Source organism: Ursus arctos, unplaced genomic scaffold (assembly GCF_023065955.2).
Source record: "Ursus arctos isolate Adak ecotype North America unplaced genomic scaffold, UrsArc2.0 scaffold_13, whole genome shotgun sequence".
NCBI lineage: Eukaryota > Metazoa > Chordata > Mammalia > Carnivora > Ursidae > Ursus > Ursus arctos.
In genome coordinates, this window is record NW_026622797.1 from 44,049,124 (window position 1) to 44,069,184 (window position 20,061).

At 42.7% G+C, this 20,061-nt stretch overlaps 1 protein-coding gene, 1 long non-coding RNA gene and 1 pseudogene across 11 annotated transcripts in view; 2 read left to right on the plus strand and 1 right to left on the minus strand.

Moving 5' to 3' along the window:
• Positions 1-1,199: 1,199 nt before the first annotated feature.
• LOC113247896 (DNA-(apurinic or apyrimidinic site) endonuclease-like) lies at positions 1,200-4,451 on the plus strand (annotated as a pseudogene).
• Positions 4,452-5,765: 1,314 nt separating this feature from the next.
• On the plus strand, positions 5,766-13,093 carry LOC125283640 (uncharacterized). Its single transcript, XR_007191588.2, has 3 exons — positions 5,766-6,224; positions 8,625-9,545; positions 12,227-13,093. It is a non-coding gene; the product is annotated as an uncharacterized LOC125283640 (long non-coding RNA).
• A 52-nt stretch (positions 13,094-13,145) lies between these two features.
• DSE (dermatan sulfate epimerase) overlaps positions 13,146-20,061 on the minus strand; it is a 145,447-nt gene continuing 138,531 nt past the window's right edge. For all 10 annotated transcript variants that reach the window (XM_026489232.4, XM_026489228.4, XM_026489226.4 and 7 more), the window contains 2 exons: positions 17,886-18,093; positions 13,146-15,827 (listed from right to left, as the gene is read on the minus strand). In XM_026489232.4, coding sequence (XP_026345017.2) covers positions 14,063-15,827; positions 17,886-18,093 — 1,973 coding nt within the window. In that variant the 3' untranslated portion in view covers positions 13,146-14,062. The remainder of the gene's footprint in view (positions 15,828-17,885; positions 18,094-20,061) is intronic.

Below are 20,061 nucleotides of genomic sequence, written 5' to 3' on the forward strand. Positions count from 1 at the left end.
CCCCCCTGGTAAGCCTCAGTTTGTTCTCTATAGTTAAGAGTCTGTTTCTCGGTTTGTCTCTCTCTCTCTTTTCCTTTGGTCATTTGTTTTGTTTCTTAAATATCACGTATTAGAGAAATCATATGGTATTTGTCTTTCTCTGACTTATTTTGCTTAGCAAGCATTATACTGTCTAACTCCATCCATGTTGTTGCAAATGACAAGACTGCATTCTTTTCGATGGCTGAATAATATTCCGTTATGTCTGTATATACCACATCTTCTTCATCCGTTCATCCATCAGTGGACACTTGGGCTACTTCCATAGTTTGGCTATTGTAAATAATGCTTCAATAAACATAAGGATGAATGCACCCTTCGAATTAGTGTTTTCATATTCTTTGGGTAAATACTTAGTAGTGTGATTCCTGGGTCATAAGGTAGCTCTATTTTTAACTTTTTGAGGAACCTCCATACTGTTTTCCACAGTGGCTGCACCAGCTCACATTCCCACCGACAGTGCATGAGGGCTTCTTTTTCTCCACATCCTCACCAATGCTTGTGTTTCTTGAGACACACGTAACATTCTTAGAATAGTGCCTGGTACATGGTAAATGCTCAGAAAGTGCCATCAATGACTGTTACTCTCTTTTCGCGTGTCTTTGACAACCAACTGTATGTTACCATTTCCACATCTTCACCTCCAGCCCCTCCCCTCCTAAGTTCTCAAGAGGCATTTCTGATTGTCTAGCAGACATTTCTGCTTATACGTCCAGCAGTCACCTCAAACCCAAAATAGAAATCATTTTCCCCCCTAAAACCTGCTTCTCCTCCAGAATTTTGCTGTCACTTAAGGCTCTCAGTCTTTTAAGCTAGAAAACTCAGGGTCACCTGTGGGTGCCATTCCATTTCCTGCACAGCTCCACGCTACCTCAGGACCATCCTTCTGATCGGACCTCTTCTCCACGCTCCCTGACAGTGGACCAGACCAGTATGATCTCATTCCCCACTGGTGGATGCCATACAGTCCCATCAGAGTTAACTTCCTGGAAGAAACCGCAACAGGCTGGAGAAACTGTTCTGCACATGCGAGTAGGACACAAAGTACAAAAGCTCATAGCAATATTGTTTGTGTTGGGAAAGAACTGGTTTTAAAAAGTCAAAGAACAAATATCCGACAGCATCATGCAGGAGAAATTGCAAAATATTCAGACAGGAGAATGCCGTTCAGCAGTTTAAGTAAAGAAATGGCTGCGACGGCAACAGCCAACAAGGACGATGTTACAAACGTGATGTGGGGCAGTGACACTCAAAGACAGAATTTTAAGTGTGATTCCATTTATAAAAACTTCACAAGCAGTTGAAATGTTATTTTCTGAGGAAGTATATACAAGTCACAGAACGGTAAAGAAAAGCAAAGTAGTGAGGAAGAATCACAAAGACAGTGGTTATCGTCGTTAGGACTTGAATGGGATTACGATGGGGTAGAAAGAAGGGACAGGTGTTCACAATGTTCTATTTTTATACCACGGTGTGAGGTACCGAAGTGTTTGCTTCATAACTATGCTTTATACAGTATGTTTGTTTTAGTAGTTTTCTGACTGTGGGTTATATTTCTCAACTCATAAGGCAGAAAAAGAAAGAAATCCAATCACATTATTTTCCAGTTGGAAACCCCCAATACTCCCATCGTCAAGAGGACAAGTTCCATATTCCCTGTGTAGAAGGTAATAGAAGGGAATAGAAGCTTTTCCCAGTCCTGCTCCAGCCACCTCTGTCCACTCCATCCCCAGCTTCCAACAGCACTGACCCCCTGCATTACCCATACGTATGTATCAAAGTGCTCTTCGATTGGGAGCCTTTTCACTTGCTCTGACTGCTGCTCTGAATGATGTTTCTCTGTTCTTCACCCTTTAATCCTTCGTGCAAAGTCATCTCTTCCCTGAAGCGATCCTCGCAACCCCAGGCAGAGTTAGTGGTCTGTTTCCTTGCTCCCACACTATTAAAAAAGTCGATAACTCTGCAGTAGTTCTCAAGGTGCCTATTGCAACATTCCTTTCCGAAATCCGGTCTCTCCTACTAATGGGGGAGCTCCCAGGGGGCCGAGACCTCTTCGTAGTCATCACAGTGTCACTCGGTCAAGTCAGTCATTCCCCGTCCACAGCTCTTCTCACTCCTGAAGTAACCCTCACCACACTGCATGTTAGCTTTCTCTCCTTACAGAGCTGTCTCAATGGATGTCGTGCAATTTTGGGGAGAATTGAAGTGAGGTGGTGTGAAGAACTCAACAGTTTCACAGTGACATTTTCTGAAAGGTTTCTTAGCGGTGGTGACTCCGACAGGTGCTAGAGGGCGCTAAGTCACTGTCGTAATAGGCTCTTGGGCACTCCGGGGTGTTAACGCTTGACTCGGTCATCGTACAGAGAACCAAAGAAAATTTAGTAAACAAATTATCAGCCATCTTTATCCCGTGAAATAAATGAATATAGTTCCAGAATTTAAGTCTGCCTCTTACTCAAAATTATTTGGGGGCAGAACAATCCAACAGCTGGGTTGATGACATCATAAACTTGTTTTCGTCCCTGTTTGTTTATTCCCCAACCTCGGGTTGGTCCAGCTTACAGTGGGCATGTCAAAGCAGGCAACGCTGATTTTGGTGATGCCTGCCTCTGCACTGAAGCGAGAAATACCAAACAAGGTGTTTCCTCAACTGAAACGAGAGGATTGGGCTAGATCATCTTCAGGGTCCCTTTCAACTCTATCAAGCTGTAATACACAACTCTAGTTCTAGAATGAAACTGGCGTGATCTTCGAAAATATAAACATTCAACCAAAAAGTGACAAAATGTAATCAAAAGTGAAAAATCATTGTTTAAATCTTCCAAACTGGAAGACAAAACAACGGTTCTGTGGTTCCTTCCACAGAATGCTAGTGTTTAAAAAGCAGTGTGAGTGACAAGTGATTGGCTATCTGAAAGAGGAATTGATTGTGAAATATTTTTTAGCCTCTTTTATATCTCCACACCCAGAATTAGTTATTTCAGACGAACCTTTGTCTTCTTTAAGAGAGGGTGATAAAGTAGGCTTATTTCATAAAAAGTATTAGCCAGCCAATTGAAAGCACTATAGGTTTACAATGACTTCATTCATTTCAACTACCTGAAAAACCACAAACATTTATGAATAAGAGCAAAGTCCACATAATAACACCAAGTTAAGAGATGAATGTGAAGAAATTAGTAAATAATTTGCTTTTATGTTTATGAAGCATTTCTACTTCAGAAGAATCGAAGTGACTTACAGTTTGGGTAGAAGATGAGACCAGAAACAAAACGCAGAAGTCTGATTTTGCACTGATGGTATTTCTTATGCTCTCTGTAAGCCGTGCTCCGGGATCTTAAACTGTGACAAGTAGTTGTAATTTCTAAAACGTGGAGATGTCTTTTAGAGGAGACAGGCTGCGGCCCAAGCAGATAACACAATAAAAATACGGCTTCAGCGGGCGACGTGGTACACGTTCAGAAGGGCATTCGTTACAGAGGGAAAAGCGTGGGGGAAAGAGAGCTGTGGCAGAAGACGGGAATGAGCCCAAGATTGAGCCAGACGCCAAGAAGAGTAAGACAGGAGCAAAGAGAAATGGAAAAGAGACAGCAGGAGAGGCGCCAGTTCTGTCTGAGGACCCCTCACCCCCAGATCAGAAAACCTCACCCAGTGGTAAATCAGCCAGAGCTGCTCCTGGAATGTGGATGGGCTTGGAGCCTGGAGTAAGAAGGAGGGTTTAGATTGGGTATAGGAAGAAGCCCCAGATATCCTGTGCCTCAAAGAGACCGAAAGTTCAGAGAACAAACTCTGCTGCCTGAACTATCCCATCAGTACTGGTGAACACCATCAGACAGGGAAGGTACAGGGTGTGGGCCTGCTCTCCCACCCACGCCCACTCGGGGTCAACTACGGCACTGGCGATCAGGAACATGATCAGGAAGGCCGAGTGACTGTGGCTGAATTCGACACATTTGTTCTGGGAACAGCCTATGTACCCAGAGCACGTAGAGGTCTGGTGTGCCTAGAGTCCCGGCAGCTCCGGGATGAAGCCTTTTGCAAGTTCCTGAAGGGCTTGGCTCCCTGCAAGCCCCTTGTGCTACGTGGGGACCTCAGTGTGGCTCATGAAGAAATCCACCTTCCTTGCTCCAAGGGAAACAAAAAGAATGCTGGCTTCGCTCCGCAAGAGCGTCAAGGCTTTGGGGAATCGCTAAGGCCCTGCCACTGGCTGACGGTTTGGGGCACGTCTACCCCAACACGGCCTATGCCTGTACCTTTTGGGCCTACGTGATGAATGCTCGATCCGAAAATGTTGGTTGGCACCATGATTACTCTCTTATCTTGCACTTTGTGACAGCAAGATCCGTTCCAGGGCCCTGGGCAGTGGCCACTGTCCTATCACCCTAAACCTAGCATTGTACCACCTCCCCTAAATTACTTTAAGCCTGGGAAATAAGCCCCACAAGCTACCTTTAAAACGTAACACCACTCCCTCAACTTTTTAAAAAACTGCTCTCTGGAGAAATCTGCGCTGTATTTCCCGTCTACAAATGTGAATCCTTCAATCGGGCTTCTAGTAACACTTAGGTTTCCTTTAAACCCCAAATTTTCTCTCTCTTTTTTGTGTCTTTCTTTCTTTCTTTCTTTCTTTCTTTCTTTCTTTCTTTCTTTCTTTCTTTCTTTCTTCTTTCTTTCTTTCTTTCTTTCTCTTTCTTTCTCTTTCTTTCTTTCTTTCTTTCTTTCTTTCTTTCTTTCTTTCTTTCTTTTTTTGTCTATTAAACTTCCTTTGAACTGTCCACAGATAAAGAGCCATCGGTTCAAAAAAATAAAACAAATGAAGTAAAATATGAGGATGTCTTTAAGTCTATCTTTATTTTTAAAGTCTACTTTGACAAAAAAAAGTTGTTTTGCTTGATCTTTTCAGTGTCACAAGATTAAACGTAAAAATCGCAGTGAGACTTTAATAGTTTTGACATGATTATGCTCATCACTAGTTTAAATTATGACAATGTGGTATTTTGAACATTTCAAATAATTAAAAGCAAATATTAAGACGTTGTTGTATTTTGAGCTTCATGAAGTTGCCCATAATGATTGCAGGGCATCTCTAGTCCCATTTCTTAACCTCTCTGAGCCCAGCTTCCTAATTTATACGATGAGGCTGTAGCTTGTATCTTCCTTACATCCTTCCTAAATCGGTGTGCAGATGTGTGCAAAATTCTTGCTCTAGGGGCCTCAGTAAGATGGCTGTTATCATCATTGCTAGCCAGCATGCTTTAGCACCATCATGGCATAAACATGGACAGGGCAGTGTTTTCAGGAATTATTGCACATTTTATCAAATAAGCCTCGTATGTGGGCTCTTTATATTCTATCTTAAAAACACAACTTAGTTTGCAGAATTATCACTCTTTCATTCCCTATTTCTTCCCCTGGCATCCAAATTATTTTTTTAAATCAAAAATGACCTCGCCTAAGCGGTGAATTCGCAAAGGTCCTCTCATCATCTATAAGACTTCTGAAACATCCACTGAGCAACACAGAAACGCTATTTAAAGTAGAGAAAACATGTAGTAACTTATATGAGCTGCTCCCCTTGCCAGTTTTTCTGAGGAAGGCCCCTGAACTCCGGGGTGCCCTGCGACTCCGCACAGTCGGAGGTGCGGCTGCAAAGGCAGCGGAGGAGCCGCCCCCCCCGCCCCCCTCCGCCCCCCTCCCCCGCGCCCACACCGCGTCGTCCCCTGCTCGTCGGGAAGTCAGCTGCGCTGGCGGCGCCTCGCTTGCTGGAATTGCACCATGTCCTGAACTCCAGAGGCATTCTCGTGGGCAATTACCGAAGCTTAGCAACAGTCTGTTGATGACTGGTGGTTTACAACATCCCACGCAAACGCTGTGTTATTTCAAGTTGTGCTGCGGCATCTGGGCTTTCCATCGCACTCGGGACCACCGCGTGTATAACAGCCACAGAGCAGCCCCCCCGGTACCATGGCACCATCTGCCTCGCTCCCGCGCCCCGTCCTGGAGGTTGAATTTTCGATCCTCCACGCAGCCCAGGGATGGCCATGCGAAACAGCTCCAGGATCTAGCTGGAGCTTCTCTCAGGGCCAAAGGTCACAGCTCTGTGGGAGGTTCATGACGTCAGCTCATTGTACCGGCGGGAGCGTTCTTCTGAGACTACGGTCCTCTGGGCTCCATTCATATATTTGGTAGGTTTGCCAAGTATTGTTTTTTTTGTTTGTTTGTTTTTTGTTTTTTTAAGATTTTATTTATTTATTTATCCGATAGAGAGAGAGTGCACAAGCAGGGGGAGTGGCAGGCAGAGGGAGAGGGAGTCAGAGGCAGAGGGAGGCTCCCCAGTGAGCAGGGAGCCTGACGCTGGAGTCATCCCAGGACCCTGGGTTCATGACCTGAGCCAAAGGCAGACACTTAACCAACTGAGCCACCCAGGGGCCCCTCTCAAGCGTTTTTTGAATACCAGGTATGTGCCAGGCACTGTGCGGGGGTCATGTACATACAATGAGCGGGAGACCCAATCCCGGCCCTCAGGGAGTGTAGTCTAGTGGGGAAGTGGGAGTAGTGATTTTTATGTTCTCTTTATGTCTTCCAAGGGGGAGCTACCCAAGGGCAGTATTCAATAACAGTAATGTTGTGAGTTGTTATTGCGACTTATATTTCAACTTTGATGGAAAGTTCTGTGAATTCATCTTTCAAAATAATCACGTTTTCCTTTCCTCAGTCCTTTTTGTATCAGGAACGGAGCTTTAAATAATACAGTGCTCCAAGAATTGCCCTCAGAACTCTGATAAATGGCACAGATCCATCCTTATGTCGTTAAAACAAATTCCTTAGAGAGGGGGGTAAGGAGCTAAGAAATCAAGATTATCTGCATAGGAAGGCAATACATTTCTTTTACTTGCTGTCTCTTATCCTGGGCAAAATTAAAAAGTGGTAAACAACACGTGCTAAAAAGTGAAAAGTAGAGAAGACAGACAAGATATTCCTTTCAAGAGAAAGGTAGTTCCTGTTATTTCACTTTCTTTGAAAAAAAATGAAGGTGACTAAACCACTGGGAACTTTTTTTGTTCAGAAAATAATTCCTAAATACATACTAAAATCACTTCTCATTGTTTAATTTGGAAAGTGCAGGCTAACTGAAATCTTTTTAGCAGCTCTTACCTTAAGAAAATCCCCCTTAAACCAAAGCCTCAAAGGCCCATCCCAAATCATTAACACTTCCTTTGGCACCCACCAGTAAAATCATCTGATCCTTCCAGGACAAAGATTGCCCTATAACTAACTTCTAGAGGCCGCAGGAGGAGCAAGCGGCACCTTTATTCCTCCTGTTTAAGAGGCACTTCAACTGCCTGAGTTAATCAAAATGCCCATACCATTGGCACTATTTTTTAAAAATTAAATGAAAAAATTAAGGGGGAAAAAAGGGACACCCTCTCTAGCACTGTCTACCTTTTTAGTCTTGTTTTCCGCCCTCTACTCCAGCCACACCAATCTATACGGAGTCTCTGAAACAGGCAGGCTGAAAATAGAAATGGCAGGAAGACTTGGACAATTTCCAAAGTTTATTAAGGGACAGTCAGGGGGATTGGGGCAGACGCGTGGCAGGCAATTGTGCTCTTCTATAGTAAGGGGGGTTCAGAGACACATACATCCTGAGGGTAATTGACCTATATACTTCCACAAAATATACATCCCTTTGGTCACATCTTTTGCCTGCGAGCTGGGCCTTAAATATTCTCTCTCTAGACTTCGTTTTGGAGCTGATTATGTCCTACCTATGGAAGGAGACAGACTATGGAAATAGCTTCCTATCTCTTCCCCATTGGGTCCATCCTCTATGTTGAAGCTAAACTTGTCTTTCTAAAACGCAAATCAGGGGCCACCTGGGTGGTTCAGTCAGTAAGCGTCTGCCTTCAGCTCAGGTCATGATCTCAGGGGTCTGGGATCAAGCCCCAGGCTCCCTGCTCAGTGGGGAGCCTGCTTTTCCCTCTCCATCTGCTGCTTGTGCTCTCTTGCTCTCTGTCAAATAAATACATTTTAAGAAATAAAATAAACAAAATGCAAATCTGATTATTTAAAAAAGAAAATCCTTCAATGGCTCTGCACTGCCTGCAGTGATTTCCAACTAAAGGGAAACCTCCCTCTAGAGTGAGTGTATGGGAAGTGGGGGCATATCAGTGCCACCTCAAAGATTTTTCAACCCCCCCCCCACACACACAGGTGTGTGCCATCATCACCTCCCCTTTTTCAAGTCCTTTTAGCCGCCCCATCCACATATCCCACCTGGTGAAAATCAATGCCGTGTTGGCTCAGTGATGAGCACTGTTTGTCCCCCTCAGTTACGCTGAAGCATGAACAGGCTGAGGAGCCCTCACTGCAGAACAAAGTCCAAATTCCTTAACATGTCATACAGACATCTTTAATATTCTCCTGGCTTTCCATTCCAGTCTCGTCTTCAACCACTCTCTCCATTTCGTGCCCTATGAGCCAATCACACCAATCTGGGTGAATTCTTGAACCAGACTTGGTTTTTCATACTTCTGTTTCTTTCTGCTTCCATTCATCCAGAATGCATTTCTCCCCTTATACAGTGATTTTCCAGTGATTTCCCACTTAACCTTTAAGAAGACACCAACAACTATATCTTCAGCCTGAGCCTGTTCCTGGATTCTAGGACGAATCCGGTGTTTAGAAAATATGCAAGCTCCTGGACTCACCTCCCCCTAGTTATTCCTCCTACAGCCGGCCACATCTCAGTTACCTGCAACTCCATTCTTCCGGCTGACTTCTCACCTCAAAATCCAATTCTTTGCTACAACCGATGGGTGCATGTGTGATCAGATCTCACTTCCCACCATCCTCCCCTCTCCTGCTCTGCTCCAGCCACACTGGCCTCCTATTCCTGAAACACACCAAACACATACTGAAAAAAGACAGATGAATGGTAACTAAAGAGGAGGCTGAAATCCAACTCAGCAAGAGAATAGGGTTGTCATCAACAGAAATAAGCCACTTTGCTCTGTGGAACTGCATCAAGGCTCAGGAATTGGCAGCAGTTACCTCTGACAGGGGGAATGCAGCTGGAAGTGGAGAGTGGGACCATGGTAGGCAGAGAGCACTTGGACTTCAGAAGATGAGGCTTTGACTCCTGGAGAGACTGAGAAGAGGGATTCTGGATTAAAGACACAGCACAGCTGAGAGTGAAGATGCTGTACTCAATAGGAGGATAAGGGAGACCTCTAGCTCCCTCCATGACTCTGAAAACACGTGCAGTCAGGCCTTCTAAGTACTTCCCTCGGCAGCGTCCCTCCACTGACGTCACCAGGGAAGAGAATGAAGACTTTCTCTGGTTACAGTTGCTCTGTCCAGGAGAAAACGCAGTAGCATTTGGGAAGTCATGGAGCCATGCCTTCACGTTTCTGAGGAAAAGTTATTTCCAACCTACACTTGTTGGTTAAGTGATAGATCAAGTGAAGGAGAGAAGAAACATTTTTTTTCAGACATGCAAAGGGGTAAGATATTTATTGCTCATTCATTCTTCCTCAGAAATCTGAGGGGAAAGGAAGGAAGGAAGGAAGGAAGGAAGGAAGGAAGGAAGGAAGGAAGGAAGAAAGGAAGGAAGGAAAGGGGAAGGGGGAAAGGGGAAAGGGGAAGGGGAGGAAAAGGAAAGGAAGTCTATCTCTCTCAGGGAGGATATGCTCCACCAAAAAGGAAGCATGGGGTTCAGGAAACAGAAGATTACCCAGCAAAAGGCATAGGGAATCCTCAGAATGATGGAGAAAGGAGATCTGAGGACAACCAACATAGAAGGATGGCTGGCCCCAAGAACAAGAACGGCCTGATTACATAGAGGTGATTGAACAGAGTGAGGAGATTCCCACGCATATTGGAAAAGTTGGGGGAGAAAATGAAATTGCTTGACAACTAAGCAAATGAGAAAAAGAAATAGTCATTAACTTTAGGGAAACCAAAGTTCTACACGAAAGGAAGTAAGACAGTACTCTACAAGGCTAACCGGCGAGTCCCGTTTACCATAGTTACAGCATGTAAATACCGAATACTGATGTAACCAAAACTACGGTAGCTGTGTTGGAAGGTTAGGGATGAATGAAACAGGTGTGAAGAGAGGGGAGATGGACAAGAGAGCTAAATCCTCTTCTTCCCTGGTAAGAAGTTTTAGACCTTATTATAAACAAGGACATCATGGACACAACAGCTAAGGCAATCAGAAATTGGTTACTTCTGGAAAGCACGAATCTAGAGTGAGAAAGGAGCGGGCAGAAAAATGTTTAAAAATACAAGCCTTTTAGTACTATTTTACTTTTCAATGATGTATATTTATAACTTAGGGAAAAAATCCAAAATCAACAAAGAAACCCCCAAAACAAAGAGAGGGAAACTATGCAGCCAAGAAGAGCAAGAAAGTCCTAATGCAACTTGGACCTTTCTTCTTCACATGGTGATGTGCCTTATTTAACAGAGTTTGAACCTATTAAAAGAGAATGCCCCAAAATTAAATATTTAGACAACGTAGTGATTGCATGATTTCTCAGTGGTTCCCTGAGGAATGTCAGTAGCTGATTGGCGTTACAGCATAAAGCAGGTATCTAGCCCAAACACTGCTGGAGAGGTATGTTTTCTTTGCCAGGGAGCTAAATAAGCCGCAGAAACTGACCTCTTCTCAACATGGACCTAAAGACAGGAGAGTCTAGCTGAGGGCTTTGCCAACAGAAAGGAAATGAGCACAGGAATAAGCACGGACAGGAAGTGGGCAAGAGGAAAGTCCCCCCTTGCTGGAGCCGGTTTCCCTCCTTGCAGATTTTGGAGACCCGACCAGATCATCTCAAGTTCCTTTTTTAGCACTGAAGTTCAGGTTAGACCTTCACACGCACCACCCTAACCCCTTTTATTTCCTCAGTGAATAATCTATGGCATAGATGACCATATGTCCTAGTGTTTCCAGAACAGTCTTGGTTTCTATCTGTTGTTTGCTCCTCCTCTAACTCTCAAAAGTGCCTAGTTTAGATGATTAATTACATGGCCCTTCTACCCATGATCATACTCATTTTAGTCTTGTTTTGTATTTCTAAGGAAAAACATGAATTTACTTTTTAACTTACAACATTTCACAACTTGCTTTCTCTGAAAAATTTGTGGAGAAATCTCGAATTCCTTTGTGGGTGGTTTGTGAACTATCAACAATTCTTTTTAAAACAGAATAAACCATGATGCACATTTTTCTTTTAAAAAACATTCCGTGGCCATAACATTCTATTACTATTAATAGTAAATATTACTAAAATATTTGCTACTTCTTTAAAACCATGACTAAAATATTTGTGGAAGAATTAATATCCTAGGCGATACAATACATTTGAATTATTAAAACAGTTCCAGAATAAAGGACTTCTGCCTGACTTTATTAACAATTCTAACAATGATCTCAAAAGAATGTTCGCAGCAGATGCTATGTCTCATCCATCATCATGGCTGTTTATAAGCTAATCAGTTACCAACCAGGGAATATGTCCTCTCCACTGCACAGATAAGCTCTGTATGCTAATAATTCCCAGACTTTCTTTAAGGCTAGGACTAAGAGTCCTGCCAATCCCCTGAACAGCAGCTTACATGTTATTCAGTGAACTTGAAACAGTCCTTTCATTGGGAGCAGCACTGAAATAGATTCTATAATTGATTACACCGTTTGCAAGGGAGATTTAACATTGCTCGGTTTTCTGGAAGATACAAAGAGTTCCTTAGTTGTATTCAAATATGCACTACCCCTGATATAAAACATGTCTCATTATACAGAGCAGTGATTCCTTTCAGCATTTTTTTTTAACCACTTGAGTCACTGCCTGTGGAAATTTCTTTTTAAGTGAAATATGAGGTCCAATTAGAAGGGAAAAAAATGCATTTAATCAATTTTGTTTCAAAGATGCAGGATTACCATATTTTTAAAAGTTACTTAAAGAATGAACTAATGCGTTCGACTGGAGCATGCTATGATGACTAATTTACGGTCTGCCCTGACCTAATGGAAACAAAGGGAAAGCTGGATTTGGTGCTCGCTTGCGCTTTTTATCCGTATTAGAAAGTACGCCTTAAGTTTTTGGATCTGAGATCAGGTTCGCTTGGTAGCCTCAAAGAGCAAGTTTTCCTTTTTTTCAAAATTTGCTTTTGATCATTTCAGACAATTCATCCTTTGGAATGAGAAAGAGAAGAGTGGAATGTTGAATGAGGTTAAGTAAACGGAGAATCTGTCACATAAAGCAAGTTTAAATCCCAGTAACAGCATCCATGCAGGACAAACAGAAGCATTCTTCTTTTGAAAACATTATTCTTTTAAACAGTGTGTAATGACATCCTCCCTAGAGACTTCCTCCATGAAAGAAGAAAAACTACTTCCTCAGAAGTCATCTTCTACATGCCAAGTGTAATGAATGAAGTCAAAACTTGTGTTTTCTTTATGTAAGTAGGTTCAGGATTAGAACTGCAAAAAGGTACTTGCTCCTAAGGGTTTCTCCTGTATCCCTGTTTTCTGTTGCATCCTGGTATTTCCATGAACAGAAAGGACAAGGAAAAAGAAAAGATTGCCATTATGACTTTAGACTGACAAATCAGTGAATGTGTCCCTACTGTAAACTTTGAGCCAAGGGTACTTTCTGTTTTCAAGGAAGAAATCTGCCAGACTCACCTATGTAGAATGTAGAATGTAAGATAATTTACTTTTAAGTTCCCTGTAACTAGATCACTTTCTTACGCTGAAATCTAACCTATGGGACATGTTCCCAGCACTCTCTGCTCCTGTTAACACCAGAAAACTTGACTGACAATAACTGGCGATTTTATGTTTTTAATTACTTAAATATCAGAAGTTGTGTTTTGTTTTCAATGTTTAAAATATGTCTAGGCCATACTCTGGTTTCTCTTCAGATCGTATAAAATATGTCTAGGCCACAAAAAGCTAAATAAGCAGAGGAATAACTTCTTTCAATTCAAACACTATAAATTTAATTAACACATGTCCAAATAAAGACTTCTCTTCAAGGATTTCAAACTTGTTGCGTACGTGTTTAATGTAATGGACCAAAGAAGGAAGACACTACAGATAAATCATAATTATGATGTTTATTTAGCAAAATAAACCTAAAGTTTTCTATTAAAAAACATAAGAATCATATTCAAATTTTACCTTCCCCATCTTCTTTGGTATTGAAATCAACATTTGGGATATGAAATATTTTATTTTGAAGTTGAGCCACTGGGTCTACAACAGTTTTCCATATAAGAAAAAGAGAAAATCAAGTTACCCCTAATTGTCTTATTTATTGAACAACCAGTGGATGCATTATGTGTGTGCAGAGACCAACATCGTCAAGGAAATATTCATTCACGGATATGTGTTTTTCTACTGAAAATGTATTTTAAATTTTTAATGATCATCTACCATCATTTTATTGTGTTGTCTGAATAGGAATCCAATATGGAGATCCTGCTGTTTTTTAACTAATGAACTACTCTCCAAGGAAGTTAACACCACCATACCAGGACTTAATAATACTTATTTTTCAACATGACTACACCATTAAAAAGATTTTTCTGAACTTCTCAGAACAGTGTGCTTCAGTCTTTTCCATAAAATAGTATTTGGAAATTGCTAGTAGCATTAAATTAATATTAATAAAACCCAAATCTATCTAAATCTTTTTCTTAAAACCAGACTTGTTGTTTCTTGTAAGAGTAATATTATATGGACTGCTAAATTAGCCAAGCCAAATACTTCCAGAAACACCATGGGACAACCAAGCCACTCTTATTCCTCTGATAAATCGTTGCCTTTCCAATTCTGATTTCTCCATATCCCTGCTTTGTGTGAAGATATGTTCCCCCTAATTTGTTAAAAGGAATCTGAGATAAAAAGTCCAGTAACAAACTAGGTCTAGTTTTGTTTTTTTGTTTTGTTTTGTTTTGTTTTTGCATAGACTCTTGTGACCACACAACGATCACACAATGGATAGCTTTAGTGCTAACACTGTGATTGGGAACACGAAGAGTACAACCACAATAAAATACAGCTATCTATTAGAAGGACTGCGTAAAGACATCTTTGGCCATGAAGGCTCTGGGCCCTCTGGAAATAAGTCAGTTGCATTGCCAGCATGACAAAGAAAATAGCAATGTTCAGGATCAGGAACAGTCTGGTATAGGAAGACGACAGTGCCGGGGCTCTGCTGTGAGTTGTCGTCATCATCCGGGCCTGTCCAAAGCGGCCATTCAGGGAGCCACCGTTTTTGTGTTTCTCATAGGTCACATCTGCAAAATCTAAAAGGTCTTTCATTTCTTCATCTTCATCGATGGGCAGTTCTTTCTGGGCCAGAATCTGAGCTTTCTGTCTAATCTTCTTTTCATTGACTTCGATCTGTGCAAAAATATCGGGGACGGCGTCCACAAATTTATAGCGTTTGCCTACCCTTCGGTTTTTCTTTGACTTGCTCTGCTGCTGCTGCTGCTGCTGCTGTGATATGGCAAAAATCCTGTCGATGGCCTCCTCCGTCTGCCTCTTGTCTGAGAATCTCAGCAGGCGCTCGGCGGTCTTCCTGAAGCTGGCCGTGTTCCGGACCCGGGACAGGATCTGCTTCTCCAGCAGCTGGAACACGGGCTTAAAATGCTGCAGGTTCTGTTCCACGAGCGCGGCGTAGTCCTTCACCTCCGGCACCGACGTGCTCCTGATGGCCGAACTCCGGTCGAACAGGATCTTCCGCCGATCGGCGATGACCTGCGCCAAGGCCGACTGCCCGGTGCCCTCTCCGGTCCAAAGGTAGGCGGCGTAGGCATGCCGGCTGGTGGCGACGAACACGTCCAGCTGCTGCGGGTCTCCGTGGATGCTGAAGCTCTGGACGTCCACGGACGGCCCGATGAACAGGTACGCTGTCCTGGTGACGGGGCTGCGGAGGCGCACGGTGACGTTCACGTAGTTGGTGCCGTTGTAGGGATAGCCCCGAGGGTACGTCACGGAGGCAAAGGTGGCTCTCTCGCTGTAGCCACTATCGTCCATCCAGTACATCTTGTAGAGGCCGTCCCGCTGCCTGATGAAGGCGCCGTGGACCCCGTCCACCGCCGTCTCCTCGAAGGGAACGTCCACGTTGTGGAAGAAGCTCGCGGCGGTCTCCAGCGGGCTCTCGGCCCCCAGGTGGATCTGGTCCACGACGAGCAGCAGCTGGGGGTGCAGCAGGAGGAGGTTCCTCTGCACGTTCTTGAGGTTCAGCCGCGGGTTGTAAGCCCCCACACCCTCTCCGCGGATGAACACCACGCCGTTCTTCTCCACCGCGGCCACCACTCTGCCCTGGCAGCTGGCTGCCAGGTCGTGCTTGTATTTCGACCATTTCGAAGAGCAGTCTTCCGTGACCTGACCCTCCCAGGGAGAAAAGCAGCTCTTGGACACCGCTGGCGAAAACATCAAAACGTTGTTGAAGAAGGTGTACTTCGGCCCGTAGAGCGCCTCCGTGATGAAAGGCACCCCATTGGGAGCAAAAGTAAATGAGTTCTGATCAGGATGCTCGTGCCCTGCGTTAAAATTTCTCCACCCTTTGATCCAATCTTTGTATTTGTTTCTGTGGACAATGTCATATATTGCACGGCCCCCAAGTTTTCCCGACTTGAAGGAGAGAAAAGATCTATTGATTTCTGCAGGCAGGGCACTTCCGTAAGTCACGACACCCCAGTCTTCAAAATAATGCAGTGTGGGGGTGCCGAAATCCGGGGGAGGGACAGATTTCAAGCTGGCATCATACCTGAAAGGATTCATTTTTCCAAGTTAAATGGTTTTCTGGTGGAACTTAAAATAACCCATCAGAACTTTGATGCCACTTCGTAATGTGGCTGGAGGAAACAACACAGATGGTACCCAGAGTGATGGCAGTGGCTTCTGGGGGAGGGACATTTCTGGAAACACCCGTGGATGAGCTTGCACAGGGGAATGCCCTTAGTGAAGGGGAGAGGAGTCAATTTTCAAAACCTGGGATCCTTGGGGTTGAGCCTGGTAATCGCTCCAGGGACCTTCTTCACTGAATGGCTTCAGAGCTTCCCTCCAGAGGACAGAATTACACTTCTAAACTTCTAGTCCAGGGGCTTCTACTATAGAGAACCCCGCGTTAGGATCTAGACTCTAACAAGCCTCGAGCTGTAAGAAAGTACTGTTCTGTGATAACTGATAGAACTGAAAGTCTGTTAGAGTGCACCCGCTAAAAAAAATAAAATTTAAGAGTTGAACTTTACGTACTAGATAAAATTTACTGCCAATATCACATCTACGAATATAAATGGAGGAAATTCAAGAAACTATTAATACTGGGAGATTTATAATTGTGGCTACCACTGCCTACCAAGAGGCACTGGTTTTGTGTTAATCTGCAGATGATATCATGGATTTGGGGCAAAAAAATGGCCTCTCATTTTTATTTATGGCAAATGTATTATCAAATTAATACAATAATTAACATTAAACTTCCACAGTGATTAAGAACACAGGTTTCTGAGTCAGAGAGGGCCCCCTAAAGTAATCATAAACATGATTATTTGCTTTTGATGATTTGAGATACTATTTCTGACAGGTTTAGATGATTCCCTGCTCAACGGAAGAAAGGCGGGCCCATACTAATAGCTCTTAGGTACTTTTGTCTAAAACGAACCGATCACCTATGGTGAATCTTACTGGCGTTTGACTTTGGCTGTTTCGTCTGTTGTTCTAGAGTCTCAGGTCATCAGAAACTGTGTCTCTGCTTAGGTCTAGTTAATAATGTTGGCTTAATCACTGTGATTTAACAAATCGAGACACAAGATGAATTGGCCATACTTCTTTGACTTGGGTCAGTCTGCATATCCCTATAAATACCAGATTTTGAACCAAGTTAGACTTAGCATTAATCTGACTCCTGTGGTCAGCTTTGTAGAACTCTCCTGGTTGTTTATTTGGGATAAGTGAAATCACTATTAAATAATTACTTCACACCCCTAAAACAGGAATGGCTACATATAGCTACTTCATCTGTGACAATAGTTTTTTTTTGAATGCTGGTTAAATTATCACCAGTTATAACTTCATTAATATTTTCCCTCTTAATTGTTTAAACTAAAAAAAAATAATAATAATAATAAAGGAAGCAAATCAAACCACAGCAGCTTATTTTGGAATTGAATACCCATTTCAATAGCTTGAAAAGACATCAAGGATTAATGATTAACCAGTTCCCTGTAATTTTTATTTCAACTTATTGGATGCCAACAATATACTTGGCAGTACTTTAAAAAGGAGACCCTGGCTTCTCTTTCTGGGCTTAAAAGATTAGGGCAGAAAAAATTACATGGTTCTTTTATTATCAAAGTGAAACTGTCAAATACTGTCAAACACTTTTAAACAGTTTTGGGAATTCAGTAACAGCTTTGCTAGTAGAAGATTATAATGCTCCATTTACTAAAACAAAACATTTTTCTACCTTTATTTATTAATTTCTTTGGTGTGATTGTCAGAGTAACCCAGTCTAAATTTTGTGGGTTTTCTCTTTATATGATTTCAAAAATGATGGAAATCAAAACATGCCCATCTATGAAACAGTGAGCCCAGGACATCTCTAACACAAGAAAACCAAAAACTGCCAATAGTCATGAGATCCTACATGTAAGGAAATGTTTCTAGCAGAGTATCCAACCCTGCGACAGGAACCGAAGCTAAGCTAGTATATGAAGAAGGGGTTACAAAGTGCTTTCCGTCATTTTTCTTTTTAAATGCAGAAATCCAGCACCCTGTAGCCCTGGGTACAATTTCTTTTTAAAGGCAGCCCAACGTGTCCTACCAGAGAAATTCCGTGTGAAGAGTACACCAGCGCTGCCCTTTGGATGGTGTGCCCGGACCTTCGGTCACACGGTTCCTCCTGATCTGGTCAGCCAGCCAGTTTCCACTGCCGTTCCGCATGACAAATTTATCCAGGAACACTAATTGGCTTTCTGGACCATAAAACCAGTTGTAATTTGAGTCTGCAATAGCCACAGTTCTCTGAAACCCTGGGGAAAGAAGTTTGACAGAATGAAGATACATTTAAAACTGCATGCTCCCATAAAGACCTAAACAATGATTTTCAATCCTGCTTGCAAATTAGAACCGATTGTGTACCTTGGATTAAAAAAAACCAAAAGCACGATGCCCCGCCTCACCCCAGACCAGTTAATGGGACCTCTGAAGGTCCTTCCACAAATCTTGTGTGCAAGTTTGTATTTGCTATGTGGCAACTTATCACTGGTAATGGGTGTCACAATTCTTGATACTTCTGTATACTGCCCACCTTCCTCATTTTCCAGTGTCCATGCTATGTGTCATTGTATCTGCAGAGACACATAGGCTCCCCTCTGGAGCACGGTGAGCTCCTCAACCTGGACTGAGCACTAGCTCTCTTACCAACCCATCCCCCATTCTACACCAAGATGATGACATAAGGTGCTTCCATCCAATAAAGTGGAAGTTATAAGGCTTAAGGGAGACACTGCATTTCTATAGGAAGAAAAAAAATTTTTTTTAAGATTTTATTTATTTATTTGACAGAGAGAGCATGAACAGAAGCAGGGGGAGCAGGAGAGGGAGAAGCAGGCTCCCCACTGAGCAAGGAGGCCAATGTGGGACTTGATCCCAGGCCCTGGGATCATGATCTGAGCCGAAGGCAGACGCTTTATTGACTGAGCCACCCAGACGCCCCCATACAGGAAGAAAACTTAATTCCCATAGAAGATCCTGCTAATGTGTACTGCTGGAAGTTAAAGAAAGAAAATGCAAAAATTGCATAGGAATAGGTCAACAAAACAAAATCTGGTAAGACTGGATATGCTCCAGGTGTTCTTGAAAAAGAATGGGAGACGACTCTGGGCCAGACAGGAATAATCATTACTAGAATAGCCATTGTAGAGGGGGGGACAAGAAAAGAGAGGTTGTTGAGAACAGATTGACTTTAAACACACAATCCCTTCCAAAATGACACCATGACCATATCTATGTAATTTACAGCTAATGTTTTTGCTTCTACCAGTTTAGTAAACACTATTCCAAGTAAATTTTATGATAAAATATGATTTTCTGAATCTTCTATTAATCTGTGGATTCCCTGAAAGCTGATAGGTTTTATTTCTCTTTGAATCCCCTGCCTGGTACAGTGCCTGGCACATAGATGTTCAATAATGGTTTGTTGGATTGATTGACATAAATACATGAATCCTCCCCTTAGAGGTGTTCATCCTGTCTTTCCCAGTTTAGGACGCAGTCACAGACACAGCTCTCAGCACTGATGTGGCTGGCTGGTCAGATCAAATTACAAAGCACTGAGACCTCTTCAAGGTCCCCGGCTTTAGATGGCCTTTTTTTATCAAGATAAACTACAAAACAGGCCTCTCCTGCAGAGCTAAGAATAAGCACTAAAACAATAGGGTTCTGAAAGTTACTTCTCAACTAAATTTTAAGAACCCTGTGGGTTTTTTTGCCTGCAGTGTTTTTTGGTTAACTAATCCAATAATGGAGATTCTATTCAGTCCATGTGTATACAACCAGAGCAAAAAGATTTAAAGACTGGATTCCTTACTGTAGATCTAGAATCCCCATCTAAAAATTACATTTTACTGGGGGGAAAAAAATCCCCATCCTTTTTTTCTTTTTTTTCTTCTCAAATTTTTATTTAAATTCTAGGTAGTTAATCTACAGTGCAGTATTGATTTCAGGAGGAGAATTCAGTGAGTCATTGCTTACATACAACACTCAGTGCTCATCACAGCAATTGCCCTCCTTAATACCCATCACCCATCCAGCTTATACCCACCCCCGACCTCTCTCCATCAACCCTGTTTGTTCCCTGTCTTTCAGAGTCTCTTATGACTTGTTTCCCTCTCTCTCCACCCCCCCACCCACCGTAAGTTCATCTCTTCTGTTTCTTAAATTCCACATGAGTGACATACATGGTATTTGTCTTTCTCTGGTTGGCTTATTTCACTTAG